The sequence below is a fragment of the Cryptotermes secundus genome, unplaced genomic scaffold (assembly GCF_002891405.2).
Source record: "Cryptotermes secundus unplaced genomic scaffold, Csec_1.0 scaffold1304, whole genome shotgun sequence".
NCBI classification, from domain to species: domain Eukaryota; kingdom Metazoa; phylum Arthropoda; class Insecta; order Blattodea; family Kalotermitidae; genus Cryptotermes; species Cryptotermes secundus.
In genome coordinates, this window is record NW_019723929.1 from 686,743 (window position 1) to 702,264 (window position 15,522).

At 38.9% G+C, this 15,522-nt stretch overlaps 1 protein-coding gene across 2 annotated transcripts in view; it reads left to right on the forward strand.

Moving 5' to 3' along the window:
* The window catches only part of LOC111862209 (titin), a gene marked incomplete at its 3' end in the record, with an annotated part of 157,350 nt that overhangs the window by 67,119 nt on the left and 74,709 nt on the right, over positions 1-15,522 (forward strand). For both annotated transcript variants that reach the window (XM_033750585.1, XM_033750584.1), the window contains 1 exon segment: positions 10,313-10,352. In XM_033750585.1, the coding sequence (XP_033606476.1) occupies positions 10,313-10,352 (40 nt within the window).

A 15,522-nucleotide genomic window follows, 5' to 3' on the forward strand; every position in this document is an offset into this window, starting at 1 on the left:
CGGGCCGGACGCGATAAACCCTTCGTTTGAGTCTCTTTAGCACTTCCACGTAGAATTTGGCGTTGATGGTTGTACCATGTGGTACAAACTCATGGTGGACCAGCCCCCTAATGTCAAAGAACACAATGAGCATGACCTTAACCTTTGACTTGCTCATTCTGGCCTTCTTGGGGCGAGGGGATGCCGAGGTGTGCCACTCGGCACTTTGCCTTTTTGTTTCGGGGTCGTACTCAAACACCCAAGTCTCGTCACCTGTGATGACATCGTCTAAAAAGTGAAGGTCACTTTCACACAAGTCCAAAAGTTCTTGGCACGTTTCAACTCTGCGCGATTTTTGGTCTCCGTTAACACTTTGGGCACCAGCTTTGCGCACACTTTTCGCATCTGCAGATTGTTCGTCACAATCTCGTGAACGGTACTTTTTGGAATGTTTAATGTCTGTGCCATTAAACGAACACTAAAACGACATTCTGAGTTCAAAAGTTCTCTCACACGCGTCACATTTTCGTCGGTGGTGCTTGTTGATGGCCGTCCAGCGCGGGCTTCATCGCCGACCTCTTCACGGCCTTTTAAAAAGGTCTTGTGCCACCGGTAGACCTGACGTTCCGACAGACAATCATCATCGAAGGCCGTGTTTATCATGGGAAAAGTTTCCACTGCAGACTTGCCAAGTTTCACACAAAACTTGATGGCAATCCTTTGTTCCAAGGAGCGCTGCATTGCGACTTGCACGGGAGACAAAAACGAGTTTCACGGAAAAGCCTTTCGTCACTCTCACGAAGTTCGGAGACGACTAAGCCACCGCGCGTTCATAAGCTGACTTCCCCCTCCACCGATCCCAACCGGTCTAAGCGCGCTGCGACGTATAGTCACTTCACAATGAAATCACTGACATTACTTTTCGGACAAACCCTGTAGTTTAAGAAGAACTGAAAGCTATCTTGTTTTCAAAACATGCACGTAGAAGACGTTCATATAGACCAGTTCAGTAAATGTTATCTCTCAAGACCGTTAAGAACTTGACCGATACCATCATTACTTACGGAGTTTTATTAATGCGGTGTGTAGAATGAATTAGAGATATACCCTTTCCTGACCCCTTGGTCAATTAATGATGCGGTTCTGGTAAGTTTTTTTTTGTAATTACATAGCATAAATATGCACGAATACCATCGCCCTTTATTATAACAAATTTATGAACTTTACTATATGTTCTAGACATTTCGATTGTAAGGTGTATTTGAATTTCTTCTAATAAGAGCATGACTTTCTCTGGAATCTGTTATTCTGTAACTAACAGAATTCCTGTTATGTTTTCGGTTTACCACTGACGTCAACAGGCCGTTCTCTGGTATCTTCATAAAATCATTTTTAAAAATCCGAATGCTGCAATATGTTCAGTGGAATAGTTGTCAGAGTGTACTGCTAAGCAGTGCTGTAGTGTTTGCAGCAACGAACTCGTCCTGCAAAATTGGATTGGGCTACGCGTTTTAGATGACTGCGTTTTCCTGCAGTCTCGGGTTATCTAGTGATAGTATTTCCACTGGGGTACGCGGTAGCGCAGTTGGTTGGGACACTATATGCTACAAGCTGGAAAATCGCGGGATCGAATCCCGATGAGGTGGATTTTTTTTTCCAATTTACATAATCCTTCCAGCCGCACTATGGCCCTGCGGTCGACTCAGCCACTAACAAAAATGAGTACCAGGAATATTCCTGAGGGTAAAGGGCGGCCGGCGAGTAAGGCTGGCAACCTCACCGCCATCTCTAAGCCGATTGTCTATAGATTGTGGGAACCTCAGCGTCTCACAACCCTAGGGGCCTCCACGGCATCTTACAGGGATAGCTTTACTTTTTTACTTTTTACTGTTTCCACTACTAGACTATGTGATGTTAGTGCAATGTCACAACATTAGGAGGTGAATTGGGAAGGATCTGCGAGGAAGCGGTCGCGATCAGCATCTGCCATACAGCAATTTGCACATTAATCACTTATTTTTATAGGAATCACATAAATCAAGATGGCTACATCTCTGATGACAGTCATCGAATATTCAACGAAATCGTGAGATTACGAGTGCAAATCATGCCGTGAGTTAATATCAGGGTTTAGCTTCGTTTAAATTATGTCAGGTGTGGCCAGAAGTTAACTTTTAAATTTAATTACATTGTTTTGTCTGAAAGTTTAACATGTTATACGGACAGAATACAAAAATGATCTTATTAGAACACTGTATTACATTGGATTCCTGTTACTTAAATACCTGTCTTTTAAATGTGTCTTCCAGAGCTTCTACATAATCGATGGGGTAACGCTTCTTCATTGTCCTAAACGATATGTAACTGTCGAAAATTGCTTAGCTGCTTGTCGGGTTTATCTTGAGAAAGGATGAGTTAAACTTAAGGTTCATGAAATCCGCGACTCAGTCATTTTATTCAGGTACGTGAAATCCGATCTTGTAGTGTTGCATCATGGCTGTGGTGCTTAAAAATGAAGGTGTTGCAGTCAAACAAATGTTTATATTAATCAGTTGAGAAAATGTTTCTACCAGGATAGACCGTCTCCAGGCGATTCTTGAGGAATACACAAATCGTGACGGACTACATATAAACTATATATAAAATATGCACGTGTACGGATATGTACGGATCCGAACCTAATTTAACTAACAACAATTTATGCTAGCATTGCTGTTTATATATAGTCCGTCAGCATTTGTGTATTCCTCAAGAACCACCTGATGATGGCCTCTCTGGGCCGAAACACACGTGTATTGTGAATTGATTAATAACGACGTTTGTTTGTATGACGGTAACTCCTACATTTTTATATGAAATCTGAGGTTTTCGAAGTTCTGAAGATGTGTTGGTTTTTGGATGTGTCCATGTCACATCCCAGAAAACCATAATCTTTATTCAAGTATATTTAGCACGAAGCAGAATGGATGGTGTTAGGCCGTAAAGATTCTGAAAGGAAAACTGATTCAGCTTACAACATGACTGGTCTGATAGTGGCCACGTGCGAGCTTCAGTCACATGTCAGTCCCATATCGCCATGTGAATGAACCTGTTGTAGAGACTGACATCTTCTGATGTTGACATAAAGATGGTATTGTAAACGTCATAATGTTTGTGAATATCAGATTTGGAAAGTGGCTGGAATGAATGGAGAGAAGCTGCGGCAGGTTGACATCTCACCACAAATTCCACTTACAATCGGATGAGTTTCTGAGATTGATCCGCTTTGGTGGCAACTGTGTGTTCCTGGCGCATGCGCAGCAGTTTTGCCGCACCGACAATAACAGTATGAGGGCTTTCATATGCAATTAGCATTTTCTGTTGCAATTTAAGCAGACTTGCGATAGTAATATTTAACTAGGAAAGAACCCATTAATATAAGTGGACGAACCCAAGCTCTCCTGTATGCATCCTTGTTATTAAAGCACCCGTCAAAAATGCAACAATATAAAAGCCATCTAGATTATGTTTCTCACTAAAATTTAACTTTAATACTTTATGATGATGTTAAAATCATAAAATGTCATTAAGACGCTAAAAGTATAACTTATACACCAAAAGTGATTATCAGATTACTAAAATGTCTCTAGTTTTTCATGTTTTTTCTCTTTACAAGATGTTTCGGCCGCACATGGGCCATCATCAGGCAATTTTTATTTTGTTTTCTGGGAGACCAGTGCACTGTTAAGTTTTCCATCTTTTTTCCATGCACGTCATTGTTTAGTTTTTGTTTCATGACTAGAATTCTGTCGTTGTATACTTTTTCGGCTATCGTACTTTTTGTGTGTCATTATGTTACTAGTGCGATATTCCGGTATAAAACACTAAACGACGTGCTGGAAGCACGATGGACAAGTGAACATTGCGTGATCTCCCTGAAAACAAAAGAAAAATTGCCTGATGATGGCCCATGTGCGGCCGAAACATATTGTAAAGAGAAGAAACATGTGAAAAACGAAAGACATTTTAGTAATCTGGTAATCACTTTATACTATTAGCGTCTTAATGACATTTTATGATTTTAACAACATCATAAAGTATTAAAGTTACATTTTAGTGAGAAACATAATCTAGATGTCTTGTATATTCTTGCATCATTGACGGGTGCTTTAATAATAAGGATAATGCCTCAATGCAACGGGATGCTGAAATATGGTATCCTCTGTATGCGTTGACGTATCCAAAGAGCGCAGAAGCCCTAAGCAACTCTCATACACACCCAGCATCTAGTGAATGGTTTCGAATTTTATTCTCTTGGCGGGGGGTGGGGGGGGGGGGCTGCGCACTATGCATAATTGTGTTAAGACTTTTCTGTCACGTAGGCCTACTTCAGCATTTGAGGCCAAACGCATTATCACAGTTACGCTTGATGTACGTATTTATTTATTTAACGGCGCTGGTAGAAGCTCGGACTATATAGCGTCGAATGGTGTGAAATGAATTCCAAAAGATGAATAAGGAAGCCATCTTGACTTTACGGTACTATCCCGGGATTTACCTGGAAGGGGAACTGAGGAAAACCATGAAAACCCTCAGGATAGTCAGTGTCCCCATCGGGATTCGAACATCGGTTCACCGCTTGGACCAACTTGATCGATCTGAGAATACCGATTGTAGATCGGTCATGAGAGTAGAGTCAGTCTTTTACTGATGTGGATTATTCGAGAAATATTCTTGGCTTATTTTTACCCGAAATATCGAGACAATGACGACATATAGATTGATTTTCAATTTAAAAATACAGTTTGTCATGATGAATGGCGTACAGGAAGGCTAAGAAGACTGGAAAGGAGGAACGCGTTCTGGTGCGCTGTCTTATATTTGCGTAATGCGACAGCAGAACAATGTTGCTATTGGTCCATGATGTGCTAGTGTACGCGGTATAAAGATAGTCCTGCTCCTAAAATGGGGCCCTGTAATGCGATACAAAGATGCCTGGAAATAGTCTGGTCCCCTGAGCTGCTACAGAGCTCGCGCCGCTGCTTCGTACCGCCGCCGCCAGAGGAGCGAAGCAAGTTCCCCTCAGTTGGATCAGCTGCAGATTCCCCACATCGCTCCTTCCCCCTCGACGTCTAACAGTAACGACGTTGGGGTGCAAGCCACTCGTGTCAGTTCAAGAATGTAATGCAAAGCAGTGTACCTTGTGTTGAAATTCCGTTCATCGTAGCAGTTTTTTTTTTTAATTTTGTGCCGCTGAAGCAAATCGTTTTACTGGGAAGCGTTTTGAAGTACCTTAAATGAAAACCGTTAAAGATGGTAAAGCTCTTGCTGTAACAGATCGTGGAGGCCCGTAGGGTTGTGAGACTTCGAGACTCCCACATTTTTCTAGACAATCGGCTCACAGATGGCGGTGAGGTTGTTAGCCTTACGCGCCAGCCGCCCTTTACCCCCCGAAAGTTCCCTGGTGCTCATTTCTGTTAAAGGCTGCTAAGTCGACCCAAGGACCATAGTGAGGCTGGGAGAAGTAGATCATTCTAAAAATCAAATGACCTCATCGGGATGAAAACCATTTGAAAAGAAAATGACCTCACTGTCCTCACAGAGGACATTAAGGTAATTTCCATGATAGGCTGAATAGGTATTGGGGTGAATGATGGAGTAAAGCACAAGAACATGTTAACATAGAAAACTGAAGTATATCCGGGACATGCCACCAAACACACAGTCATCTCCAGGGACACATATGTGGTTCAATAAAACCCACTCACGTATATACTATACTTATATTTAGTGAGTCTGAAAAATGAATCTGTGAGGTGTTACATCTCAACCAAACGTTTTTATGTTACATGTGCATGAATAAAATTTCTGCTTTAATTATGTTCTTGGACTGGACTGTAGTGAATTTAAGCAGAAGTTTGCTGCTGAAGATGGGAGAATTGCCCTTATGCTTATTTAAGCATTGTGTAATAACATCATATAGGACAGTGGAGGTTAACTCTATTCATTCTTAACGAGTGATGTTGCCACAATGTGAGAGTACCAAATGTATCTTTGGATTAAAATATCTGTATTGAACGTTAATCAATAGTGCTGCAGTGGGTTAAAGCGACCTTTTCTCCCCATAGGTTTTTAACGACGTTTTCGACGTCGATATTATATAGCACTGAGTGATACGACAACTGATGAAAGTTGAATTAGGATTTGGAGCAAAGCGGACGTTGCCTAATCGAAATAGCATTTGCCTGGAGGGACTCAGGAAAACCGTGGAAATGCTGTCAGGATAGCCAGTGTCCTGACTGAGATTCAAATTGATACCTACCAATTACAAGCCTAGAACATTACTTCTAGACCAAACTGTTTGGTGTGACAGATAATGATTTTAAGAATCAAAATAATAATTTTGAATAGATGATTGTTGTTTAATAAAATTCCATGGACCAAACAAAATAAAATCTTCAGTATATTTAAGTGTTCTCTGCACTCACACTGAATTCTGTTGAATTTCTAAGAAATTACTTGTCACATGAAAAATTTGTGTTGATTCATCAATTTTTATTTTGGGCTTCCAGTGCAGTGAATGAGTGCTTAGCATACAATTTAGTGATTTAGGATTCTAGAATATTACTATCCTCAGTTTTATCCCATATTCACGTTATATTTAAACGTGTTTAATGGATTTAACTTTTCTGAGGAGATGCTTTATTGCCATTGCTTTTCAAATTTGCTTTATAATATGCCATTAGAAAGGTCCAGGAAAACCGGGTGGGACTAAAATTAAATAGGAGACATCAGCTGTTGGTCTATGCTGATGATGTGAATCCACTTGGTGATAATATAGATACCATAAAGAAAAACACGCAAACTTTAATGTACGCTGGTATGGGGGTCAGTCCAGAAGTAAACACAGACAAAACTAAGCATATGTGGCTGTCATCACCAAAATGCAGGGCAAAATCATGACATAAAGATAGGTAACATATATTTGAGAATGACGATAACAAATCAAAACCTGATTCAGGAGGAAATTAAGAGGAGATTGAACCCTGGTAATGCTTGCTACCATTCAGCCCAGGACCTTTTGCCTACTCATCTGCTGTCCAAAAACATAAAAATTAGATAATATACAAAACTATAATTTTTCCTGTAGTTCTGTATGGGTGTGAAACTTGGTCTCTGACATTAAGGGAGGAACATAGACTGAGGGTGTTCGAGAACAGGGTGTTGAGGAGAATATTTGTACTGAAGAGAGATGAAGTGACAGGAGGTTGGAGAAAACTGCATAATGAGGGGCTTCATAACTTGTACTGTTCTCCAAGTATAATTAGAATGATCAAGTCAAGGAGGATGAGGTGGACAGGGTGTGTAGCATGAATGGGGGAGAAGAGGTCTGCATATAGGATATTGATGGGAGAGCCAGAAGGAAAGAAACCACTGGGAAGACCAAGGCGTAGGTGGGTGGACAATGTTAAAATGGATCTTAGATAGATAGGATGGGATGGAATGGATTGAATTGATCTGGCTCAGGATAGAGACCAGTGGAGGGCTCTTGTGAACATGGCAATGAACCTTCAGGTTCCATAAAATGCTGGGAAATTCTTGAGTAGCTGCAGATTTGGCTTCTCCTCAAGAAGGGCTCAGCTCCATGAGCGTGTGGGTGAAGGGAAATGAAGTAACACGAGACTGATGAAAATGACACAGTGGGGAGCTCAGTAGTTTTTTCCCTGCAACATATATTGTGAGAGTTATTAAATGAGCTAGGGAAAGATGGGCAATGCTTGGAAAAGTTGGTAAACGCATGCAGAATATTGGTTAGCAATTTTTGGGAACAGACTCTTAGGAGGAAACGAGAGGGTGATATGAAAATTGATGTTAAATAAGTAAGATGTGGGGAAGCGGCCTCCGTAGTCTAGGGGTAACGTTCCCACCTCATGACTCAAACCCGGCGGAGGTCATGGAATTTTTAAGGGCGGAAAAATTCAGGGAACAAGTCCTCCGGGAGGTACTTTAAGCCATGTGTCCTGTGTCATAGATTTACGGCACGTAAAAGAACCTCATGTCTCTAGGAGACCTCTGAGCTAAATTAGGCAGCAGTTTCCCGCCCAAGTAGATTCCAATGCCTCTGGTAGATGGGGGAAGTATCAAGGTACTGAGGGCCGACCTCGTTGACTCAACGGGGCTGATATCATGCACCAGTACCGGTAGGGTATGGAGACTGGTAGAATATCAAAGGGGGACGTACAATAGATCAACAACTGGTCGCGGTGCACGGGGAAACCCACCCCCTCCAATAATAATAATAATAATATGTGAGGATATGGGCCTAATTCAGTGGGCACAATATAATGATAGGCTCATAGGAACAAAATAAATAACTAATTTTCTACAAAAGGTGGGGGAATTTCATGACCAACTGTTGCAGAGCCTCTGTGTAGTAGCTGTACCTGACATGCTGGTCATTTTTGGTGCATTCACAACAAAAATTGCAAAAATGTGTCTGATAATTTCATGGTGTGGTTTTTAAGGTTTACCCACTGTGAATATTAAGAGTGTTATCTATTTGAATATGACATTGTGTAGTCTGTTAGAAGCCTACCATTGTTTCAAATGAATGTTCTGCTTCCATCTTCAAGCTCAAAGAGTAAGTTAAGCAAGTGAGCTTTACTTTGCTTGCATGACTTAAATCTTCAGCCCAGAAGATAAAACAAGTATGGTCCTCCAAGACTTCAGAAAACTCCAACCAGACTACATGGTTTCACATCATAGAAGGCAGTACTTGTCATAGTTTATCTGTCCTCATGTGACTTAAACACTGCGGAATGAATTTTCATGAACATGAAAACCTACATGCATTTTTGTATGCATCTGAAGATTTGTGCTTATTGGAGGAAAAATTATAGAGAGAAATGGAAATACCCTTTTGTGTAAGTCATATGGTTATCAAGATAATTAAAAGAAGGAGGTTGTTATGCTAAGTGCTATCATCACATTAACTTGAGAAGTGGGTGGACTGGCTTTGATAACATTTTATATCAGAGACCTTTGCTGGTTTGCTTTGTTTATGCCATTTAGCAGAGAGAAGCATCAAATTATCATTTACCATCAAAAATTTCTAATCGTCACTCTTAAACATATTTTAATTACATTTTTTGTGTATATACATTTATTTTACAGAAGAATCGTATATATTAAGGATGAAATACCTTCCTCTTTGGTATACAATATTATCTTAGTACTGAGTTTGCATGTCTCCACTTTCCACCTTGTTAAGTGAACTTACTATAAAATAATGTTAGTGCATTCTGTAGTAATGAAGTATAATGTTACAAAATAACAAAATTATTCTTCCTTATCATTCTCTCAACTCATTTAAGGTTACATAATTTTCATTTCATGCATCCTGTTGTGTTATAATATACAGTTTCTTTATTAAAACCTGCACAACACAACTATATTAAGGTCAGTGCCTAGTTTGGCTCTGCTACATGTTTCGGCTACCAAAAGCCATCATCAGGCAAGTACATGGCTAACATATATACACCACTGAACTGCAGTACTAGTAAAATTGGATACAATAATATTAATTATAGTAAAATACTTGGCATAAAATTACAATAAATTAGACTATGTAAAACGAAAGTTATAGTATAAAACAAGGTTAAAATTCTTCAAGTGATGCTTCACATCATCGAGTCAGTCATTGGTTTTTGCGATTTTGTTGTGTTCCCATGGACAAATTGGAGTATTTATATTTTTGTGTATATATAATAAACTGTTTTGGAGGCTCGTGATGTAGCTGTAGTAATATTAATGTTAATTATTTAGTCAGTGATTGATCTTACAAAGTATTGTCCGTTCTGTAGGGAATTTAAACAATGACTGACCTGATGATGATGTAAAGCATCACTTGATGAATTTTAATCTTGTTTTATACTATAACTTTCGTTTTATATAGTCTAATTTGTTGTACTTTTATGCCAAGTATTTTAATATAATTAATATTATTGTATCCAATTTTACTAGTACTGCAGTTCAGTGGTGTATATATGTTGGCCATGTATTTTCCTGATGATGGCTTTTGGTAGCCGAAACATGTTCCAGAGCCAAACTAGGCACTGACCTTAATATAGTTGTGTTGTGATGGTTTTAATAAAGAAATTGTATAAGGTTACATAACCCTACAGCTGATAGAGTATTGCTAAAAACATATAGATAGATAAATAAACTGTGAATATCTGTAAATATCATATTATGTTTGCTGAACTAACTTAAAAGTTTAGTTTGATATTTATCACCTGCATTACATAGAATGATGTGTTGCTGAAGTCTTAAAGGTTTTTCTCATTCTTTGCAGTGCAAGAAGTGGTTGTTCAGCAGTCTCCTTCACAAATCACGTAAGCATTTATAAGGCTAATTTTAAGGCATACAAATATTTCTCACGATGATCACTGATTGTCTTGTCCATTATGAAAGTACATAAGAAACGATACTGCAGTGACACTGACTGCAAAATTTTAATCTGGTTTTTCACTTGTGTTATGCTGAGCCATTTTACACCAAAAATAAACTACGTATAAAAAGGATAAAAGTAATTTTTGAGAAAAGTCGAATTTATTCTTAGAAACTAAAAATACTGATTAAATCATTCAGTTCATTATTCTATACAAAAGTACTATTTCTGTCATGGCTGTTGTAACTGCTTCATTCCGTGGCACAGACCTCTTCTTGAGAAACTAACGATTACTAAGCTAGTGAAAGCGGCCTCCATAGTCTAGAGGTAACGTTCCCACCTCATGACTTATAGTACGCGGGTTCAAATACCCGGCGGAGGTCGTCAAATTTTTAAGGGCGGAAAAACTCAGGGAACGAGTCCTCCGGGAGGGACTTTAAGCCGTGGGTCCCGTGTTGTAGCTTTACGGCACGTAAAATAACCTCATATCTCCAAAGGAGATCACTGAGCCAAATTACGGACGTTTCCCACCCAACAGCAGTCTCTAATACCTCTGGTAGATGGGGGAAGCATTATAGATACCTCTCAGCTAGTAGAGCCGGTCTCGCTGGCTGGGCGGGACTGATGGTAAGCACCAGTACCGGTAGGATATAGAGACTGGTAGAATATCATAGAGGGAAGCACAATGGACCAAGACAGGTCTAAGTGCATGGGGAAACCCACCCTCTCCAATAACTAACTAACTAAGCTAGTGAAGAAATTTCTACTTTTAAGGGAACCCACAGATTCATTACCATGTTTACAAGAGCCTCTTACTGGACTCTTTCCTGAGCCAGGTGAATTCATTCTATATCCTCATACTCTTTATTTCCTTGAGATTAACTTTAATACAGTACTATCCCTCCCTGAGTACAGAGGTTTCCAAAATGGTCTCTTCCATTTGTTTTTGTATTTAAAATCTTGTATGTAACTTTCATCTCTCTGATTTATGATGCATGCCATGCCGATTGTTGTCCATGGTTTGATCATCCTCCTAATGTATAATGGAGAGTCCTGTCTTTGAAGCACATCATTATGTAATTTCCTGTCAGCACCATGTTCTCAAACACCCTCAGTCTATTCATATTATTCTGTTAGGATGAGAAATTGAGATTGACGCCCATACTGTAGGTTTTTATATTTCTCTGTATACTTGAAAGTAGGAGGTGCAAAGACAAATGATTCTGAATGAGAAGGTAGCAAGCATTCCTCAGAATTTAATGTGAGCTTAATTTCTTTTTGTGTGAATGATAGAATTTATTATTGTCATTGCCAGATGAGTGAACTTTGTTGCATTTTCAGTGGATTTATTAGCCATTTGTACATTATGATTCTGCTATATTCTGGCGACAAGACCTAACAGGTTTTTGTCTAGGTGAATCTCTTTCATAGGAGTTTTTGTGTTACCGTTTGGTATTTATGTTTTTGCCAAATAAATTAACAGTATGAATGACCAGAGCATAGAAGCTGAAGTTCTCCATTCAATTCCAGACACCCATGGTTTTGTTGCAGTTTCCAGTTGTGTATTCTAACACAAGTTTAGAAAGAAATGGTGATAAATTGTTCATTCATTCATTCATTTCCTATATTTTCCATATATCCATACAGGCAAAAACCTAGGATGTGGAAATAGTTCCTCCATGTTTTAAACATTCTGAATAGAAACTGAGCCAGAGCTAGGTTTTTGCTGTAGATTTTATTTAAGTACATTTTAACTAATGTCATGGGTATTCCAAACTGAATGATAATAATTTTCTTGTAATGGAGTCATAGATCTTCTTGAATCCTGCAAATTAGCTGGTGTACTGTATTTCCCCAGTATCTTACAAATGTAAAATACTTGATCAGTAGTTGGTAATTTATGTGTTACATCACAATTGATGTTGGCAGCGCTCAGTAATTTTGTTTGTGTGTAGAGAGTTAAGCTTGAGAGAAGAATGGTAGTTACTGTTTTCTAAGAAGACGATAAAATTATGAACATTTATAATCGGTTCTCTTAGAATTTGTTATACAAACAATAGTTAGGCTAATTAAAATGTGTTTAAACTAAACTTATGGTAAAGTTCATAAAAGCACTAATTGATTATCCATTTTAGAGCAGTCAAGTAATGGCCTAATTACTCTGGAGATTAACTGGTTACCCATAATATACCTAGTTGCAAAAAAATATACTAATGATGAAAATTTAGTTGGAAGGGAAGTAAAATAAATGTACTAGAAAGGAATTATAACATAGTTTTTACTAGCCCAGATCCTGATTTTATTAAATTTGTCACGTGTTAATTTAAAAATTTTCGCTGGCTGCATTGCAGATCTTCTGAGTTGATTCTGTATAAAATATTAAGATGTTAAACATTAACATTTATAAAGAACATCAATATCCATGATAAGCAAGTTATTACGTTTATATGTAATATTTTATACAGAGTAACATGTATGCTAATGATCTGTCTCCATATACAGTTTCACATGTCCAATCTTCAGTACTTTATTAGTTATCAGCATCAAAAAGAAAATTAAATAGTAATATCTGTTACTGTACAAAATTTCAGCATTCTGTACAAAGTGATGCTATTTTTGCTGTCACCAGAGAAATTCGCACACCCTCTTTATTGGTGTTATGAACAAAGAAAATATAAAGCTGTGGTGGTCTCTACTTCATGCCATGTTTCATGAACATCTGTCGCTTGTTCAGTTATGTGTACACCGTCAATAATGCAACAATGATATTTGAAATAAATAAAATAAAAGACACCTGCAATATGGTCTTCACTAAAAGTGTAGTTTTTATACTTTAAAATGTTATTAAGTGTTATAAAATGTCATTAACACACTACATGTACATCGTTTACACTAAAAGTGACTATTAAACACTTTAGAATGTCTTTAATTTATATCATATGTTCTTCTAATTTGCAGCATGTTTCAGCCGCACGAGGGCCATCATCAGGCAAACTTTTGATTGGTGAAGAGACCACTGTACTGTTCTCTTGTCTTCCATGCTCTCCGGCACGTCGTTGTGTTGTTGTTGTTGTCGTTGTGTCACATATCTAGAACTCTGTCATTGTATTCTTTTTGCTGCTATCACAGTTTTGTATGTTGTTTTCTCTCATATGTATACAGGAAGAGGTACTAAAGACACACATACAAGGAGAGTTCCGTATATAATGCCTCCTAATTTTTTTAATGAAAACTACAACAGATACAGAAAGCATAATAATGCAGTTAAATAGAGCAGGATTTCAGCTACTTACAGTTATTTTTCCACATAATCACCGCCATTCGTTATGCACTTTGCCAGCAATGAACAAGAGCCTGTATGCCGCGCCCATAAAAGTCTGCACAAGCAGAGGCTAGCCACTTTCTTACAGCTGCAATGACACAGCATCGTTGTCTGGAAAATGTTGCCCACATAGTCCATCTTTCATAGGCCCAAAGAGATGGAAGTCTGAAGGTGCTAAATCGGGGCTATAAGGTAGATGTGGTAGGACAGTCCAGCCAAACTTTGCCATGTGCGCGGTGGTCGCCAAAATGGTATGGGGTCTAGTGTTATCGTGTTGCAAGCGAAAGGTTGTCTGCTTCTCTGGCCCGACTCGGAAAATGCGGGTTTTCAGCTTAGTCAGCGTCATCTTGTAGCGTTCAGAATTGACAGTCTTACCAGGCTCCAGGAAATCCAAGAAAATCACACCCCACCTATCCCAAAAGACCATGCACATCACTTTCCCTGCTGATGGCTGTGTCTTGAACTTCTTTTTTCTTGGGGAATCTGGATGTCGCCACTCCATGGACTGTCTTTTGGATTCCGGCTCGTATTGGTGACACACGATGATACTGTCCAGAAACTTGTCAACTTCGGCCTCAAACTGGTGCAACAGGTCCTGACAGACTTCCATTCAATGAATTTTGTGGTCCTGTGTAAGCATCCGTGAGACCCACCTGGAACAAACTTTGCAATAATCCAGCTTCCCCAACATCATTTCCAATGTATTACAGCCAATACTAAGCCATGCACACAGTTCCCTGGTCGTTATTCGCCGATCTGGACGGATGAGCTGATCGAGGTGCTGTTAATTGTGAGGAGTGGCAGTTGAGCAGGGACGCCCAGTGCGTGGCTTGTCGTGCACTTCACTTTCGCCACTGTTGAAATGCACTACCTGCCTCACTGTGCTGACATCCACTGTATCGTCTCCACATACCTTTAGAAAGCGTTGATTGATGTCAGTGGGTGCAATTTGTTCGGCAGTGAGACATTCAATAACACATCTCTGTTTCATACTCTCTTCTATGTCAGACACCATTTTGGTAGACTGCTCTGCTGTCGCTAACTGTCGCACGACAACCAAACTAACAGTACATTGGCGGGAAGATTCACTCTTTACTACAGCACCAACAACATCCAGCTCAGATGTTACATATTAACACAAAAAAAAAGGAGGCATTATATATGGAACGCCCTTCGTACAAAAGAAAACAACATACAAACTGTGGTAGCCACAAAAAAAAAAAAAATACAATGAGGGAGTTTTAATATGTGACACAACAACAAAAAAACAATGATATGCCAGGGAACGTGGAAGACATGCGAACAGTACAGTGGTCTCCTCACAAATCAAAAGTTTGCCTGATGATGGCCCATGTTGCAAACTGGAAGAAAATACAATATAAATTAAAGACATTCTAAAGTGTTTAATAGTCACTATACATGTAGTGTCTTAATAACATTTTAAAGTATAAAAACTACACTTTTAGTGAAGAACACGTTTCAGGTGTCTTTTATTTTATTTATTTTAAATACATTGTTGCATTATTGATAGTGTACATATAATTGAATAATACCACAATGCAACAGGATGCTGAAATATAATATCTGTCACTTGGTTCGAAAGCTCTTGTGGATGATTAACGCAGACACTCATTGACTTTGCATTTCTCTCAGGTTTACCAAATAGCCTGTTTGGGGAGGGGAACCCCTATAATTGGAATTTTCTTTGCCTTTCCATTTTGTGTATCTGAAGTTACTTTTTTTAGGTCTATATTCATCTTTCAAGGTCAAAAGAGTTGCATGGACATGCAAT